General features: G+C 33.8%; 2 protein-coding genes across 8 annotated transcripts; both read left to right on the forward strand.

Moving 5' to 3' along the window:
- Window positions 1-941: 941 nt before the first annotated feature.
- On the forward strand, window positions 942-6738 carry LOC118048432 (uncharacterized). Of its 7 annotated transcripts, XM_073410068.1 has the most exons (16): window positions 942-1089; window positions 1245-1532; window positions 2115-2132; window positions 2278-2340; window positions 2470-2532; window positions 2676-2738; window positions 2846-2908; window positions 3082-3144; window positions 3224-3286; window positions 3556-3618; window positions 3794-3856; window positions 5110-5169; window positions 5395-5532; window positions 5727-5822; window positions 5988-6058; window positions 6149-6285. In XM_073410068.1, the coding sequence occupies exons 2-16, from the start codon at window positions 1284-1286 to the stop codon at window positions 6150-6152; spliced, it is 1140 nt and encodes a 379-aa protein (XP_073266169.1). In that variant the 5' UTR covers window positions 942-1089; window positions 1245-1283; the 3' UTR covers window positions 6153-6285. The 7 variants fall into 7 exon arrangements, with proteins under 7 accessions (XP_073266169.1, XP_034913986.1, XP_073266170.1 ...); XM_035058095.2 differs by lacking the exon at window positions 5988-6058 and having other exon boundaries at window positions 6106-6738; XM_073410069.1 differs by lacking the exon at window positions 6149-6285 and having other exon boundaries at window positions 5984-6104.
- A 618-nt stretch (window positions 6739-7356) lies between these two features.
- On the forward strand, window positions 7357-9441 carry LOC118048496 (UDP-galactose/UDP-glucose transporter 3). The gene is made up of 7 exons (XM_035058194.2): window positions 7357-7375; window positions 7456-7606; window positions 7691-7788; window positions 7880-8056; window positions 8151-8254; window positions 8344-8465; window positions 8868-9441. Exons 2-7 carry the CDS (start codon window positions 7488-7490, stop codon window positions 9274-9276), a joined length of 1029 nt encoding a protein of 342 aa, XP_034914085.1. The 5' UTR covers window positions 7357-7375; window positions 7456-7487; the 3' UTR covers window positions 9277-9441.
- Window positions 9442-19729: the final 10288 nt, after the last annotated feature.

Raw genomic sequence — 19729 nt, forward strand, 5'->3', positions numbered from 1 at the left:
TTTTTATAACGTTTTGCTCTGGTATTAGGGTCTGTTTGGCGGCGATGAGGTGGAAATCACCGCTTGGAGCTGGAGGTTTGAAAATAAATTTGAAGTCAATTACTAACTAAGTTTGAAATATTGTAATTTTTAGATTTAGAATAAAATATTAAAATATAGAATTAACTTTAATTATATTATTTGAAATACATTGGAAATAAATTGAATTAATAATTTTGACTATTTATTTTTAATTTAAAAATTATTTTAATACAGTTTTTTTTGTTATAAATACCCTTATATTTATTTAAAATAACATAAAATATAGGCATTTTAAAAAAAATAAAAAGACTCATATTACTTTTTTATTAAATATTTTTTGAATTTAAAAATATATATATATGTGTGTGTGTGTGTGTGTGTTAAAAGATATTTTCTATCAAATTTTTTTCGAATGTTAAGAAGTTTTTTTTTTTTTGTATAAATATTCCAATAAAAATTGTTTTATTTTACCAAAGAAAATTTAGAGGAAAGAAAGAGGCTTATGATAAACAAAGAAAAAATACAATTTGTGTTAATATGTTTGTATTTTTAACATATTATTTTTAAATTTAATTTTTTAAAAAAATTATTGTAGCAAATTAGAGTGTCAAACAGACCCTTATTGTTTTGTTCTAAATCAACTGTTGATTTTTCACTAAATGACAAGTCGTCTATCGGATCTCTATAGTTTGTCATTCACCTTAAACGGCGTGGTATTAGGGTCATGGATGACGGTTCAGAAGTCAACACTTTGATAAGTCATGGTGTCGCTTAACTATCTTCCACGGAACCTCTAATATAGCCAGTTATATAACGCCACCTCATCAACGGAAAATAAAGAAAGGTGAAATCCCCTACTCTCTGGTCCGCTAGATGCACAAGGGAGAGCAACTGTCACAGCCACCCGATTTGAATACTTCTCTTTTATCAACGATCACAACATCTACTCTCTACTTATTTTCAATCGACGAAAAGGTTTTCACTCTCCTTTGCAAAGAAACGTTTCGAATTTAAATTAAAGAAGAGGAGGAGGAGGAGGAGGAGGAGGAGGAGTTCTTTAGTGCATCAGTATGTGTTTGAGATCAATGCATCCAATATATGGAATTTACTCTCTTTTTAAAAAAAGTATCGTTGTTTCTTGATGCAGATCTAATAGCTAGAAAATCAAAGTGAGATTTAATTTAATTGGTCAGTGATTATTTTCTTTTTGGATGTGATTGCAGGTTTTTTGAATTTAAGGGAATCTCGGAGGTTGGTTAAAAATGGAGGAAGAGAAGAAGAAGAAAAGAAACAAGAAGAAGAAAAGCAAGCAGAACAACCACACCAACAATAATAAAGCACCAGAAGACGACGTGTCAGTTGGTGCTGCTACTAATAATAATAGTAATGGGCAAAATCATGGTAATGTTAATGATAATCAAGTTATAGAGGTTTCTTCAAATGGTGATGTCGTGGACGCAGAGGATTTTAATGGACATTATGATAAACCCAAAGGAACAGCACCGCATTCTGTAAGAGCTCAATTCTGTTTTTCCTTTTTTTTTTAATTTTAAAACCAATTTGTGTGTGCGCGCGCTTGCTTGCTTGCTTAAGTAATGATTGAGTTTTGTTTTATGTGGGTTCGATTGGTTCTTGTTAATTAATTAATAAATAAATGGAGCATTAGCCTCTTAATTTTGTAATAAAAAATGGAAATGAAAAGGAAAGAGAAAAATAATCTGCCAGATGATATGATTGGATTATTGGTGTGTTAGGGGTGAGCTTTTTGTGTCTTTTGTTGATAAATTAAGTTACGTTTTGACTAATAATGAACCCAAGAAGCGCTTTGTCTTCTGCCACGCTCTCCTTAAGTTGTCTGCGGCAAGGTTTGACAATGGAGTTTACACGTTGCATTTTTTGAATTCCTTAACGAAAACTTCTGAGATTATTATCACGTCTTTTTGTCTACATTTTCCTCATGTTAAGGGAAGATAGGATAGTACTTGTGACCATTTTTTAATTTTTCAGATTATTCTTTTTGCTACTTCTACTTAGATTTTCTGTAGGATTGACTGCTGGTGATGATCCCGCCTTTTTAAAATTCTGTTTTGCAGCCCTGGCTGAAAAGAGAGGTGAGGCATTCGATCAGTTTGATTTTCACCCTTGTTTCTTCCCTCTTTCTTCTCCCTATCATTTATGTTACACAATCTCATATCTTTGTTTTTAACATTAGTTTTGAAGAGGAAATATATTCTTTGTTTCCTTTCTTTTGTACAGACTGCTTTACAAGAGACAATCAAACATTTACAAAATGAAACCGATTCACTCACAAGGACGCAGGTGCTGAATTATATTTTGTGAATTATCACGTGCACACGTGCTCATGCACAAGACACTCTTCCTGTTGTCATGTTGAATTATTCTTTTTTGTTTTAATTCTTGCAAGAATTAATGTACTGCATTTAACAGGATACCTTTGAAGAGACAATCAAACGATTACGAGATGAAAATGATTCACACATACAGAAAGAGGTGCTACAAACTTAATCTAATTGTGGGAATGTTCCTGACAAAAATTATGTGAATTACTTCACACACTTCGTCTTGTAATATTAAATTGGTTTCTTTGTTTTGACATTTATGCAAACCATGAAGAAACTTACTGCGTTTTACAGGCTACCTTAGAAGAGACAGTAAAACAGTTACAGAATGAAAGTGCTTCGCACACGCAGAAAGAGGTAATATCAATGCATTCAATGGTGGGATGGAATGGATTAATATGCTGTGGACTTCACGAGGCTAATTATTTAAGTCTCTTGTTGTTATTTGCAATGTGTTTTTGCAGGCATCCTTAGAAGATACAATCAATCAATTAAGAAGTGTAAACAATTTGTGCATACAAAAAGAGGTAGCGGAAATGATTTTTAATCATTAGATAAATGATGAAATTTGTTTTGAGTTATGTTTAGACAGGAAAATGGTTTTTTCTTTCCTCCTCTGTTTCATACATGATAATGAAGTTCCAATCTGTTTGTTTGATATTTTTGGGGAAATGAAGTCTCTTGACTATAATTTTTACAGGCTATCTTTGAAGATACAATCAAACAATTGAAAACTGAAAATGATTCCCACCTGCAGAAAGAGGTAGTATAAGCAGTGAGCTGAATCTTAATTTTATGCTTTATGTACTCTTACTGTCTGCCTTAAAATGGATGTTTTGCAGGCTGATTTAGAGAAGAGAATTGTACAAATGCAGATCGAAAAAGATTTCTGGCTTCAGAAAGAGGTAATTTTGGTTTTATAGGCTTATAAATAAATCTTTTCTCTTTTTGAACATTTAACACATTCAAGGACATTTCTCTTTAACATAATAGGCCTTGGAACCAGTGTTGGAAAACATCGTGTTGCATATTAATATGCAATTTGACCATACCTAGCTTATCACTAGACTGCCAGCTATATGTTTTCATTATAAGCATCATACCTTAGCATTTTAACGCTGCATGCATGCAGCCTATAAGATGCACTGTTAACTTTTTATCATATCACGTGCAGGCTGGCTTTGGGGAGAAACTTAACCACTTACAGGATGAGAAGGCTGCTCTGGTTTTAAAAGCTGTATATTTCATATCTCACAGCCTTTCAGTGAAACCATAACAAGAAGTGATTCATTGATTGGCATTATGCATTTCATTTTTGGTCTTTTATCATGTGCTCATGAGAAATAGTGCTTGATAAAAAAAAATTGAAATTTTATCAATATAGTTAAATAACTTTGTGATATGTTCCACAGGCAAGCATAGGGGAAAAGATTAGAATATTAGAGAGTGATAAAGATTCTTGGACCTTATCAGAGGTAATCACCTTTTGTTATGTGCGTTGTGTTTGCTTTTTCCCATGTTCTTTTTTTCCTTCTCACAAGAATTTGTTTGGTTAATTAGTGAGCTGAACTATCACGTACGTGTTGGGTATTGGCTGTTTCATGTCATATGTATTCATGTCATTGTATTCAAGCCATTTTAAACCATTGCAACATATTTAAACCATTTTTAATTGCACCGCGTCCATTATAACAGAGTGTCCTGTTTTTCTTTTTGTTGTTTTCCCAAATACAGATCTGCTATTAAAAAAGGCAAAGCATCATTTCTTTACTTTTCTATTTTACTTCCTATTGAGAATCAAATATAATTCTCTATCTTCAAAAGCTTCTAATTTAGAAAGGTGATTTTGGAATGTCAATACAAATATAGATCAGGTGGTAAAACAGTTTTATTAGCCATGCTTACTTGCTTGGTATGCAGTTGGCCATAAATTAGAGCTTCTTAGGATACGTGCCTTCTTATTCTCTTTTGATAAATGAAAATTTTCAGTGTATATATATAATTCTATACAGGGAGAAGGGGGCAGCTGAAAGAGAGACAAATTGGTTAGGTGCTGAAAATGGGAGGGTTCATGCACAATGATGTGTTTCAAGGAGAGGGATTTAGGAGGAGAGGAGGGAAGAAAGGGTAGATAAGCAGAGGAAATAAAATAGGAGAAAACAAGACTTGTATTGGAGGAGAAACTGGTTTCAATTCATAGCTTGGTAATGAGTTGGAGGGTTCTTGAAGAATGATGCTGTACGCGGAGAGGGGTTTAGGGAGGAGAGGAAGGAGGGTAGAGAAGTAGAGCAAATGAAATGGAATAAAACTATAATTACTGTATTGGAGGAGACACTGGTTTCAATTCTTAATCTTTAATCATCAAAATGATGTCTATAAGACATAATGTGTGCGTTCATTTATAGGCAGCAAAAAAGAGAGGAAGAATAAAACCATGTAGATCAATTATCTATATGCCTAACAGGAAATGGAATAAAGTTTTATACAGTACAGTTTCTGACTAAATAAATATTAAGGTCATGGTAAACTATAATAATCATTAACTTCTAAATAAGAATAGCATGAACAAAATTTCAAGAAAAAATATTTTAAAGTTGTTCCATTACTCTTGCATTGTTGTGGCATTTATCTCTTGCAGTAACAGTTTGTATTTATCCTTTTTATAGTCATCAGATTGAATTATCAACGATGACCATTAATATACTTGCGCATCATTGATCTTACACAGAATACAACCAAAGAAACCATTGCTAGAATGAATATCGATATCACAAGACTACGAATGCAGGTATATAGTTTGATTCATGTAGTTATTGTTACATCAACGCTTCTGTTGCAACAGCGTATTGAACTTCACTGTGTTTGTAAATGTGGTTTGCATGAGCTCTGTCATGTTTAAGCTAATTGGCTGATAGATTTGGTTATCCTAGAGAGTAGTATGTGTAACTCACAGCCATTCTGCATCATAACCTTGTATTTGTTCTGGCATGGAAATTAAAACAAAGCCTGGCAGGTAGTGGAGTTGGAAGATTCCAGAAACAGTCTCGTGAAAGAAAACCAACAACTGAAGGAAAGCATCTCTGACCTGAAGTTACAGCTTCAAAACATCGATACAAGTGTCTCCTTTGCTAACACATCAGAACTTGGAAAGGTTTGTCATCCTGTACCCAGGTTGTGAGCTTTTTGGAAGTTAAATTTATGGTCATATGTCAATTAGTTTTTGCTGTTAAAAGTTTTTTCGTTCGTGTGGTTTTATTCTTACATTGAGATTCCTTGTTCTCTCTCGTGTTCACATTCATGATAAATTGTGATTAAACGTATTGAAAAGTTGGGTGCTTAATGTAGCTTGGCGCTGAAAAAGAGGAATTGAACTCCCAGATCGAAGCAGCTTGTGCACTGGTAGACAAATTGATCACAGAAAATGCAGACCTTGTCGAGAAAGTAATGAACTGCTATTCTGCTATCCCCCGATTGTCCTGTCAATGTTTATAGTTTTCTACCCCCCCCCCTCTCTTTAACTTATTCCAATAGTCTCAAGAAGGCGTTATGTATATAGTCTTTAAGTGGGTGTTTACTGATGGTATGCATCCACCAACTTTTAGCCAGGTTAATGCACGTGAATGCGTGGGTTTGAGCTCGCTTTTGCGTGCCTGCAATGGTGTGGAATGTGTTAGCAGGTATTGTGACTCTTTTTTTATCATTTAACTCTATATTTGTTTCTTAGGTGAATGAGTTGTACATTGAACTTGACCATCAAAGGACAGCAGCTAGTTTTTCTTCAGCAACTGGAAGAGGTGTTATCGTTAGAAATTCTGAACTCGCCAATGGAACTCATCCCATGGCTGATTCAAATGCAAACATGACTGCATTGGGCCATAAGCTAGAGTCCTTGGAAGTGGAACCTGCTGTGGTAGTTCAATACTCTCCAGAAGCTGGCTCTGGAGAAATTGTGCAAATCCCATTGGATGATAATGAAGTTCCGGATTTGGAGAATGAAGTTCCGGATTTGGAGATGCAAGCTGCCGAGACTGACGATAAGAGTGGTGCTGTGCCACTTACGGATGCTCCACTAATCGGAGCTCCTTTCCGGTTAATATCATTTGTTGCAAAATACGTTAGTGGTGGTGACTTGGTCAACAGATGATTCAAATTAGGGCATTGGCTAGGATATATGATGTTTCGTTATTCCCATGCATCTTCTTGTCCATTTTCATTTTTCTATGATGGGCAAGTGGGAGCCATTACTTTTTATTATTATTATTATTATTATTATCCCCACACCGAACATGTTAACTGTAGTGTCGATAGACCATTTTCTTTTGTCCTAAACTTACGTATATTTTTTTCTTGTTTTTTATATGGGTGTGTTTGGGAGAATATTTTTAAAATATTTTATTTAATTAATTTTTTGGATATTTTTTATTTGTTTTGATGCTTTATGTTAAAATAAATTTTAAAAAATAAAAAAATATTATTTATTATATTTTTAAATAAAAAAAAAATTAATCACAATTCTAAACAACTTCAAAATAACAAATCGTATAGTCCACTGCTCTTGCATGACGTGTCGGCTTTTTAAAATAACAAAGGCAGTTTAAGCGACAGCGTAGTGGTAACATCACTTGGGCTTGATGGCTCAATAAGTTGTGTCGTTTATTTTCTGCAGAAAACTAGCTCCGCATTCTCGTAGTTTACACTCGTGCAGCCAATCATATCCCCCCACCTCATCCCTGGAAAATAAAAAATCTCCGCGCACTGGTTCACTAAGTAAATAACTGTAAGAAATCACAGCCGTCGGATTTAATTAACTCAGATCAAGCTTGCAGTACAGTGCTCAATAAAGTTTAAAAAAAAAACCACCAAACTGTAAAAAAGCGAATGGGTATCAGCAGGCAGCAGCCAATAAGAAAGGGAAGATGAAGTCACGAAACCAATAAAACAAAAACACGTGGCAAATATACGTAGCCGTTAATTGAGGCCGTTAAATTAAAAAGGTCAGTCTTTTCCGGCATGTTCATCGTTGTCGTTTGCGATCTCTGTTTCTATTTCTAGTTTGTTTTCCTGCTCACTGAAGGAAAAAAAAAAGAGGAAGCCACTTAATCGGAAATGGAAGCACACGGTGGAGGCGGCGGAAGCGGAAGCCTCCGGCGAGTGTTAGTGTTGGCATTTTGCGTAGCCGGCATCTGGTCGGCTTATATATATCAAGGTGTTCTTCAAGAAACTCTGTAAGTTCGTTTTCTGACGTTGTGTTTATTTAGTGATATATATATTTGATAGCATTCTTTAAATTTGAATATAATTTGATGTAGATCGACGAAGAGATTTGGTTCAGATGGGAAGAGATTTGAGCAACTAGCATTCCTAAATCTGGCGCAAAATGTAGTTTGTTTGATATGGTCATACATGAGTAAGTGATTTTTATTTTATTTTTGGTTCTAAATCACAATGCTATTGCTGATTCTATTAAATGATTAAACTGAACATAACATAAAAAACAGTGATAAAGATATGGTCGACGAGGAGTGGTAGCAGCAGCAGCAGCATGGGTGCTCCGTGGTGGACATACTGGAGCCCTGGCATTACAAATACAATCGGGCCAGCCTTGGGTATTGAAGCCCTAAAGTACATCAGTTACCCTGCCCAGGTCCTGGCAAAATCATCCAAAATGATACCAGGTAGGCCGGTTGATTATCACCAAACTACGATGCTGTGGTGTTTTGATAATGGATATCTCTGTGACGGATGGGATATGGTTTTGGTTTGTGGCAGTGATGTTGATGGGTAGTCTGGTGTATGGTATAAGATACACCCTTCCTGAGTATCTTTGCACTTTCCTTGTTGCTGGAGGAGTATCCACATTTGCTCTCGTGAAGGTGACCAGAAGTAAAATATCATCTGCTGAGTTATTATTATTAATTACTTGATTCTTCTTACTTGTTTCTTGGGGTTGGAACCATTTCAGACTAGCTCGAAGACCATCAATAAACTAGCACATCCAAATGCACCCCTCGGATATGGCCTTTGTTTCTTGAACCTTGCATTTGATGGATTTACTAACGCTACTCAGGACTCACTAAAAGCCAGGCATGTATAAATATACCTTCATCTCTAACCCTCTTGGCTATTTCTAAGCTTCTGGCTGCGTATCGTCATCATGTTATTACAGCTTAAAAGTGTCAGCACACTTGGTTAAAAGTCAACCTGTTGGAGAAACATTCAGTTATGCACAGAAATCTTAGCCAAGTTAGGAGTATTCAGGAGAGAACTTGCACCTATAGTCCTCTGGTGTCCTCTATTCAACAGCCCTCAGCTCTCTCTGTCTCTCTTGTTTTTGGTAGCTTTAGAATAAGTTCCTGGAGGAGATACTCTTTTGGTCAAGAGTTTGGCCTTTGTCACAAACGATCTCTTATAAATCTCAATTGGTGCATCCATTTTAGTTTTTACTCAAAATATCTTCATTTCTCAATAATTTTCTGGGTTGATCAGGTATCCAAAGACAAGCGCTTGGGATATAATGCTGGGAATGAATTTGTGGGGAACAATATACAACCTGATCTACATGTTTGGCTGGCCACATGGTATTGGATATGAGGCAATCGAATTCTGCAAGCAGCATCCAGAAGCAGCATGGGACATTTTTCTCTACTGTCTGTGTGGCGCTGTGGGTCAGAATTTTATCTTTCTAACCATTAGCCGCTTTGGATCTCTAGCTAACACGACCATTACCACAACCCGCAAGTTTGTCAGCATTGTGGTTTCTTCAGTGCTGAGCGGCAACCCCCTATCAGCAAAACAATGGGGATGCGTCGTCATGGTGTTCTCTGGGTTATCATATCAGATTTATCTCAAGTGGAGAAAGTTGCAGAAACTGCAAAAGAAGAGAAAGCCTTTGTGACTATAACAGTTTTGAACTTTATATGTAATTTTTCTTTTCTTTTAATTTGTTAAATCATCATTTTGTATCCGTAAAGATCAACGGTTTCAAATTCACAGAACTAGTAGAAATTGTAAAATGTAATTGAATAGATACTTTATCAAGGCAGTGAGTTGAAGTTTTGAATGCCGCCTTCGTGGACTTTTTAATCTGTGAAGCGCCTGACCTTGTTTATATTTGGACGTGTTCATCTGAATAATTCTAGGAAAACTAAAATCGTTTGGGGAATTCATGTGTTGATCTCTGATGGGTTGCATATTATTTAAATGGATGATATGTGGTTTTAGTAATTTGGTGACAATTACTAAAAACAAATATGTAAGGATTTTTTTTTTAATTTTCTTGATTCTCCACAATTAATTAATAGTTAGGTTGTTTAAAATGTTTTTTAAACACAATATGAAAAATACAAGGTAAACTCGGATTGTAAAATCGTAAGTAAAATTTAAATTAACAATACCAACTAAGTAGTAAATAATAATATAACACAATTAAAATAAAAATAAAATAAACAATAAAAAAGTTCAAGAATCTTGAAATACATAAAAAGCAAAAAATAAAGCTCATTTTTATATAAAACAATTATAGACATTTAAGGATAATATCTTTAAAAATCAATAAAATAAAATAAAAACTTATATTAAAAAAGGCCTATAAAATCCATAATCAAGGCTATAAAACCAAGATAAACTTATAGAAAAAAAAATTAAAAATAATCACAAAACTAAAAAAAGGTCTAAGGCTGCTCGAGCCGACCGCCTGACTTACGGGTCAAGTTATGAGATTAGGATAACATGGAAAAAAAATAAAACAAAAAAAATAACAAAACCTAATGTTTTTTTTTTAAATTAATATTGAATCATGAGATGAAAAGGATTAGAAAAATAACAATTATAAACTAAAAATTACTTGGGCCCACTTGGTCAACTCGTCAACCTAACAATTAAAGTTTAATGTGCGAAAGTTTTAGGTGTCAACATTAAAAAAGTATTTTTTATTTAAAAATAAATATTTTCATCAATATAAATAATATATTTGATAATTTTAAAACATTTTACTTTTTCACTCTTGGTTGTAACTTGTAAGTAGCATGTTAGTTTTGAATTTATTTAAGGAAAATTATCATCACTCTTGTTTAATTATTTTCTTACTTTATCTCGAAGATTATAGTTTTCATCCAATAAGTTGATAACATTTTGTGTACTCATTTATACACACTAAAAAAATCAACAAAAAAATCATATGATTGTGATTGTAGTTTCCAGGTTGTGGGTTAGACTGATGAGGAGGATGGGGCGGGTGTCTCTGACTTCTTGAGTTCCATTGGGCATCATTTGGATAGCCATTTGGCATAGCTTGAAGAGAGGAATAGGGTTTTACCATTGAAAGAAAAGTGTTGAAGAGAGCGTATCTTGAAGAGTGGATAAAGCATTTTTTACTTTTGATCGAAACTAAGAAGAGATAAAGAGAGAGAAGGGAAGAAGGACGATGAAGAGATTGGAAAAAGAAACTAGAATGTTGTTTGTGTTTGTGTTGTGTTATAGATTTGAAAAGGAAAGAAAAATATAGAAATTGGCTCAAACAACATCTTTCAAGTCTAATTTGAAGACTTTCCTGACCTTCAACCTCTACAGAATTGAGCCTGTTAAACATCCTGGATCCAACAATTAGATCAATGAACATGTAGGGACCAAACAGAAAAAGACACGGTAGAGCTGATGAACCTGGTCAGAATTTGGTCTGAATGAATGTTGCTTGGTTAGATCAGTGAGTGAGTGGACATAAATTTCTGAGAGCATCTTATACATACCCTGACATTGATATTTCAACTTTATTTTATGCTGGGAAATTCTGCAAAGCTGAAAAGGACATTAAATTCTGCAAACCTTTAGGTTGGAAAGAGATCAAATTGGAAGAACAAGAAATATTCTCTTCCTTCCATGTTGCCCACAATCCTGTTTAGATTCATATTTTATGGCAGTCTTTGTCAGGAGGCTCCATTTTCACCACATTAAGCTACAAGGTAAGAAACAATTAGCGTGTTTAACTTTCAAATAAAAATCTTGACAATAATAAGAGTTTCAGCATTTACAGAAATCTTCTTTTCCATACAAAAATAATAATAAGAGAGCCAAATTCAACTGGATCTGCACATTCTGTATAAAGCATGGAGCCTGTCTCTGAAAATCCATGCCTTCGCCTCTATTTGAAGATGAGAGAAATCATAAAATTCCCAGATTGAACCTGGTCCGTCTAATGGTTTTTGTGGAGAGTGTTCACAGGTTTTTCTTTTTTGGTATCCAAATAATCTTTTGTTTTCTTTTTGAAGATAAGAGCTTCAAGAATTACAGCAAGTCCAAATGTGTATAAAAGAATAGAATCTTTAGTAGATCACACTTTAGGGTAATATGTATAAACTCCTAGAATCTGAAAAAGAGATTCCTAGAGAAATTGAAGAGGAAAGAGTGAATAGAGAGATCATAGAAAAGAGCAGACTTGTTCTCTCAATCACAATCTCCTATCCATTTAGCCCACTGTCGCGTCCAGGTGCATTAAGTTCTTGCTAGCCGCTGCATAAAACAGCTCCTATAAATAGTGTGGCTGATAACCATTACTAAGCATGCAAGCTAACATAGCATAGATCAAGTGTCCCCTAGAGTTCCTCTGAGCACTTCATTGGGAATCTCCGATCAAATGAAAGAGTATTATCATTCCTACTGAAGTGTTTGGGGGAACTCCTGGTGTCATTTGATGTTAATATTTCATTATGAAAAGCTCAGAAAACAAGAAATCAGGCTTCATGTTACTACGAGAACTTAAGCAAGTAGAACTTGTACACTGAAACCCCACGAAAGGGTGCACAGGTTAGAGCTAACTCTTTCCATTGTATGTCTCAGAACAACATCGCTGGTAGGCAATGTCTTTTTTCTTTTCTTTTCTTTTCTTTTAAAAAAATTAATTCATGACATATTTGTACATATCCCATCTTTGAGGCTGTATATTTTGACACCAGCTTTCACTATATTTGCTGTCATCATTATTTGACACAAATTTAAGAACCTCCAATTGATGGAGGAGCATCAATGAATTTGGATTAAATGCTTCCAACAAGAGCTTAAAAGAACCTGAGCTCAGCCCAAGGAAATCAACAAAAGATGAAAATTCTCACAACAGGTCCTGATTTCAGTTTCAAATTCAAACGTCAAACTTGTATCCAGACCAAATTACTAGTCAAGCCACGTGTCATTAAGAAGATGTGAGTGTCGAGTTTCCAACGCATCAAATTGTGAGAGATTCGGATCTTCATACCAAGATTGTGGCCATTTTAGTGACAAGAGTGCAGGCTGCTGAAATGAGAATTCAGAAGAACCAAAACCCTTCTGCCAGCGTTTCTGCAACCAGCAAGACTGCCCTCTTTGTCAACAGACATCATAGCAGCTCTCACATTTTTTACTCTAAATCACTTTCACATGTAAAGCCTTTACAAGTCAATATTTGACAAGATTTTTAAGAATATATATCTTCACTTTGCTAATGAATCAAGTATGCAAAATATGAATCAAAATCTTCCAGTTACAATATCACTGTCTGCAATCAAGGAAGACGATAATGGCTAGTAGATGATTGGCAATTGCAGAAGTCAGCCTGCATATTGTAGAAATCTGATTTCATTCTGTGAATATTTTCCTTCCTTTAGTGCAGTAGCTTGTACCTATAGATTCTCAAACAATACAGCACTGGAGGTACGTCCCAGGTAATTAAGTCTTGGACAATACAAATATCTTATACACTTTAGACCCAAATAAAAGTTGACTTCCTTAGAAAATCACACGTATGACAGATTTTGCAGTAAATCTGTCACTTGAATTTCTTTTCAGCCTCACCTAAAACTTTAGGTAGATGGAAAACGTTTGTCCAGGTGTAAACTTTCTTGTTTGTTCTTTTCCTTGGAGGGATTGTTCCGAGTATAAAAAATTTATGTTTCAAGAATGTGGTAAGTTAAACTTGCATTTAATGGAATTAAATTCGAGTGTGACTGTTGAGCTATTTCAAGCTCTTAATTCTAACAAGAGGGAAAGGAGGCGAGTAACTGAGTACCGTCAGTCAGAATTTAAAGACAGCAATTAAACAAAAAATATAAAATACTTTAAATGGAAGAAAAGAGCGGAAGATGGAATTCTAAATAGCAAGTTTATTCTCTCTAAACTCTCTAAAAATAATGATGATGAAGTCTCATCACTTTAGGGTTTATAAAGCTTTAAATATGCACAAACCCTACTCAACAGGAAACAAAAACAAAAATAAAAATCCAAAATTATAAAGTAAATATAAAATCTAACACAAACAAGAAATCCAAAAATAAAAAGAAAAAACATTAAAAAATACCAAAACCTACGGGCCACTACGAGATTTTTAATATCTAAAGATTTGATGGTCCGTGTTGCGATATAGTCGTTATTATTAGAAAAACAGTCTCTGAAGACTACTGTAAAAATTTAAATGTGATTCAATAGTTGGATTAAATTAAAGTTATATGATTTTTTTGAATTGTTATTCTAACATGTCGTGATTAGACCTTTTCTTGGACCTTGACTTATCTTATTAGTCCATAAATGCACTTGATAAGCTATCCATATAATCCATCTGGAACAAATCCTTACGTAAACTCACATTTAACAATTCAGAATCACATATTAACACAGGCCGACTAGAGGGTGTTTGGGAGTGTGGTAGCGGTTGCTTTTCAAATAGCTTTTCGTGCCGAAAAGCATGCCAATAATGTTTTTTCATTTTTTAAAAATCATTTTTGACATCAGCACATCAAAACGATCCAAAAAGTACAAACCGCACTCAATTTTAGCAACAAAAAAAAAATTTTGAATTTTTTCGAAAAGCCGGTTTGGCCGCAATGCCAAACGGGCACTACATCACTAAGCTTGGTGTTGTTTTGGGTGTCATGCTAGCAAGATGGTTCTATATATTGATCCTTTGCTGTTGAACTTTTCTAGACAAGGCAATGACGATACCATAAATACACAATGGTTGATGCTTGATGCCAATTCACTGAGGTATATTATGTAGCGGACTAACATCACAGCATGATTAGTGGCTAAGACTTTGAGAGGTTTGCCAACAATGAAAAAATATAGACAACCTGGAAGGTGGTTGGTGGAGACGGCTTTGGCTTTTCAGAAGTTGCAGAAGATGAATGTTTAAGCTACTTGTTGATATATGTTATTATCCCAGTAGTATAATTGAGCCCATTGTCTTTTTTGTCAAGTATAAGGTCTTGAGATTGAAAACAAATCAAGCTATCTAGTTTCTCCTATAAATATAATTGTATGTATACATGTACAGAGATTGGAAACTCACTGCAATACTAGTATCATCTGCTGCTGCAAGATTTTCCAGCATATTTGATTTATGTTTTGATGTTCTATCACTTCAGAACCACTAAAGAGCTCGAAGATAGCTCCTTCATGCTCGAATTTTCTTGAAACCTGCATTAGCAGTGACAACTTGGACTATATTTATATAAAAAAGAGCAAGCAGAACCATTGTTTCTTATGCAGCTACCTCTTTCGTCTTCTTTTTAAAGATATGAAAATTCTCAGTGTAGAATCAGTTTTCACAATTTACCAGAATTATTATTTGTTAATTCCAAAGACAGGTTGACTGGTTCAGTTAGTATTCTTAAAGTACAGTTTTATAAATTGACGCTCCGACTGGCTCACGAAATTGGTAACAACGTGCCAGTGTGGTGAAAATCCATGGAAAATGCCAGCTTAATGCAAGAATAGGCTGGACTTGCCATGCTCAACAAGTTCTGAAGTATGGTGACAATCGGACATAATCTGTTAGCTTCTGGTTTTAAATCAGTGTCAAGTAAGTAATTGGTCAGGGAAACTCCAGGGGACAATCGACGTGCTCTCTGTTACACAACACAAAACATCTGCCTATAATATGCTGAAGGTTTCTTTATATATTCTGTCAAAGTAGGGGACCGAACATTAAAGAGATGACAGAACTGAACCTGGCCGGAATTCAGACTGGGTGAAGGTTGTTTAGGCGAGAGAATGAGTGGCCATGAATTTCCTACAACCTTTTGTAAATACCCTGACTTGTATCTTTCCAACTTTTGCAACCTTTCCAGGAAAATCTTCATGTTCAACTCCAATTGCTAGATTCTGCAGAAGCTGAAAAGGAAATTAAAGGTTGGATAGAGATCAGAATGGGAAAAGGGAAATTATTCTGAACCTCCAATGTTGCTCACAGTTCCGTCTAGATTCATGTTATATGCTTCGATGCAGAAAGCCAAAGACAGGAAAAAGCTATCCTTGTTAGGAGGCTCCATTTTCATACCAAGTGACCAATAATAAGCAAAAAAGAGAGCAATTTTAATTACAGATGCTTCAAAGGGGTACTCATCAATTTGGTGCAATAAGAATAAAATCTATTTTTGTGATCACGTTTTAGTATAAAGAATACACTAGTCACGTGTTTCACGCTTCTCCATGAGTTGGTTTAAAAAACATTATTATGAAAAATATATATTGATTAAGGAGAAACAAATTATAAAAATTAATTTTCAATAAATACAATATTAAAAAAAATAAAAAAAATATATTATTGTTTCAGCGAATCTATGAGGGGAGCTGCCCTGAATTCAACAATTCTTTTAGATTTTTTTAATATGGTCCTAGAATCTAATAAGATTACCTAGATATATCTAGATAATCTAGAAAGGAGAGGCTGGATAGAGATCATAGAATAGAAAGGAGTCGCATGATATTGTTCTCTTGCTCACAATTCTCATCCATTAATTTAGCCCATTTTCGCGTCCAGGTTCTCCGCGTACTTGCTAGCTGCTGCACAAAAGAGCTCCTATAAATATCAAGGCTGATGAGCATTCCATGCATACACTAAAACAAGAAGGATCTGCATAGCATACCATAGATCAAGTGTCCCCTAGAGTTCCTCTGAGCACTTCATTGGGAATTTCCGATCAAATGAAAGAGTATTATCATTCCTACTGAAGTGTTTGGGGGAACTCCTGGTGTCATTTGATGCTTACAAGATCAGCATTCAAGCAATTCTGTCAGCTCGTCCTCACCGGTGAACTATCTTCTTCCTATTTTCTTTCCTAGCTAGCTAGTATATATATATATATATATATATATATATATATATATATATATATATATTATGATACTGATAAGCTGTCAACACATCCTGCTTTTGCGATTCATTTGTGCACCAAGGAGATTCGTAGCTGCAAAAATCTGGTAAGTCTCATCATGCAACGTATGTATTAAGCAAGAAGAATTTGTAGACTGAAACGTCCAACCCCACAAAAAGGTGCACAGGCCAGAGCTGACTCTTCTCGTTGTTTCTGCCAAAACATCACTGCAGGTAAGCAATGTCTGGTTTAGAACACAAGATTCACAGCATGTTCTTACATCCCGTCTTTGATAATTGCAGCAGACGGTTCTACATTTGGATGATTTCACAGCATTTCCAAGTCATCGTTATCTGACAGCAATTTAAGAACCTTCAACTACAATCATAGAGAAATGCTATAAAACCAAAATTAGCATCACTAACCTTCTCCATAAAGGGTTACATATACTCGGCGACTTTCTGTCTCTCTAGCCAGGAATTGCAGATTGTGGAGTCCTCCATTCTATGGTTGCTCGACTAGCTACAACCACTTAGTTTTTACTTAAAATGAAGGCAGAAATAACGAAGATAAGGCAGGAGCCAGCCAGCCTTTCTTTTGACAAGAATCTTAAGCTATTGTGGAGCATTCATGGAATAATTGGTACTCAATTATCTGACAAGAATCTTAAGGCTGACAATTGAAAATCTTAAACTAGTTTTTTAATGAATGATTAAGCTATTAATTTTTCATATTGATTATGTTAGAATAAAAATTATTGTTTATGCATTTTCCACAAAACTATTCATTTACATCATATCCATGCATTCGGTACTCTTCAAAGGTGCGCTACCAAGAAATTGTCTCTATAACCAATAGAACTACCGACCATAATTTTTTTCATTAGTAATTTCAGATGATTATAGTGACAAAATATTTTGATTGGCAATTCCCAATTATGATAGTTACAAAATAATTTCAATCGGTAAATAACACAAAATTATTAACAGAATAAAATAATTAAAAAATAAAAAGATTTTTTGTCGATAAATTTGTCTCTAAAATAACTCATTATTAATAATTGATGGAATTACCGACAATGTATAATGTCGACAAATCTAAAAGTGTTATATAATCGGCCAATCTTTATTCTCCCCCTTCTCCTTCTCCTCTTTCTCTTTTTCTTTCTCTACAAATCAGAACACTAGCCCCTCCCTTTTATTTTGGCATAAATCTAAGTCTCATCATTAAAAATTTTAATCAGCCACTTAATATTTTATAGTGTCAACATCATTATCTTGATATAATTTTTTTCTAAATATCTCATACACCAACTAAATAAATCTACCTATTTATGTTTTTTAGTATTTTTAGTGAAGCAAATTGTTACAGGTGTACTTTGATTGAAGAAGGTTTACTGAAGCAAGAAGGAAGAATTACTGAATAAGAGAGTTTTTAAAAAATATGATTGTTGCTTTTTCTACCGTTGGATGCAACGCTGTGTTTTATCTTTAGTTTTAGTCTATGCGCGCCATTTCATTAAACTACATTCTCACTTATCTAGAGTATATATGGGGCAGTTATGCAACCAGAATTTCATGCAATTTTAATGTATATTTTTATTTTAAATTAAATTTTTAATTTTTTTGAATCGTTTTGACATGTTGATATAAAAAATAAATTTTAAAAAATATTATTTTAATACAATTCCAAATAAAAACACTTTTACCTTAGTTTTGATACTCCTCCTAGAGTTTATGGTTTCTCCTTATGAATAATTTCTTATGCTTTTAAATACTATTGAAGTTCAGAATTCATAATATTCTCCCTCATTTGATCATTAATTTAAACTATAATATGAAACAATTTAGTCCCACATGATTCTATATTTTTTCACTGTTTTTTTTTTTTTCAGTTTTTCTGGTTTGATTATTATTCTTTTTTAGCTGCTGCTGCTGTCGCTATGGCTAGAGTTCCTCAAAAGAAGATTACGCCATCAGTTCCCAAACCTGAAAATAATGGCGCTGTGCTGTTGCAATTTAGTGGTTTAAAATCTTGTTTTGTCCTAAGAAAACCGTTGCTGTTGTGTTTCTGCTAAATTCGATGAGGTTAACTTGAAAACGTGTTTTTGTAAATAAAGAAAAGAGGGTTCGGAAAGAATGCTTTATTAAAATATCTTCTTCTTTTTTCATGTTAATATCTAGGTTATTCTAAATACAAAAATTATTGTTATTAAATTTTCAACTTAATATTTTACATGAAATAGAATTGATTGTATTTTTATTTATAAAAAAAAATTATATATATATATATATATATACACACATAATTTTTAAATTAGTTAAATTAATGAACAATTATTAACAACACCTTGTAAGTTGTAACATTTTAAGTTTTTTAATTTGATGCATGTAATAGACTGCTGCTGGGCTTTAGGTTTTGCAAAGCCCAGCCCACTTGTATGGCATGTTCTTCGTATTCTGGATCTACACCATTAATGCTTATTGCTTCGTCAAAGCTATAAAGATACTCGCCCTGCCTATGTTCTTATCACATAAAAACAAAGTTGCAAAAAAAAAATATTGAGGGTTGTATTTTAACTCATCAGGTCATGAAATTCTGGGTCATCCAAACTTCCATATCTAGCCTAACTTTTTTTCAATTTTATTATTCAAAATTAAGTTTTTATTTAATTTTTTTATTTAATTTTACATTTTAATAATTTATTGATTTTGAAATAGTCTTTATTTTTTTATCATATAATTAAATAATAAAACCATATTATTGAAGCTCATAACCCATCTCATGGATTTGATGAATTAACCTAAATTGATCCGAGTTAATCTAATATATTATGTTTTTTAAGTTGTACTTGAACCCACGGGTCTAGTTTTTTTTTGTAATTGTTTTCCTTTTATTTATTATATGTTTTATTTTATTTGTTGCCACCAAGCAAACGGGCTAATATTGAAATTATTTCTATACAATTTAATTTAAAGCTAAAAATAACCAAAAAATTAGAGTAAGAAGTTTTCAAGTTTAACTCATTACATCAAGTTTAATAATTCCATACAGCAAGCTTAGTAAAGCTTAGAACATCTCACAGACTTCGACAATTGCTATCTTACTTGACTTCTTATAATTTTTTTCTTCTTTTTTGGTTACTGAAATAAGAAACCTTGCTACAATTCAAGGGAAAAGAACAAGATGGATGGTTGCAACCGATGCAGCGAGAACCTAATTCGCAAGGCAGCA

Source organism: Populus alba, chromosome 6 (assembly GCF_005239225.2).
Source record: "Populus alba chromosome 6, ASM523922v2, whole genome shotgun sequence".
Lineage (NCBI taxonomy): Eukaryota > Viridiplantae > Streptophyta > Magnoliopsida > Malpighiales > Salicaceae > Populus > Populus alba.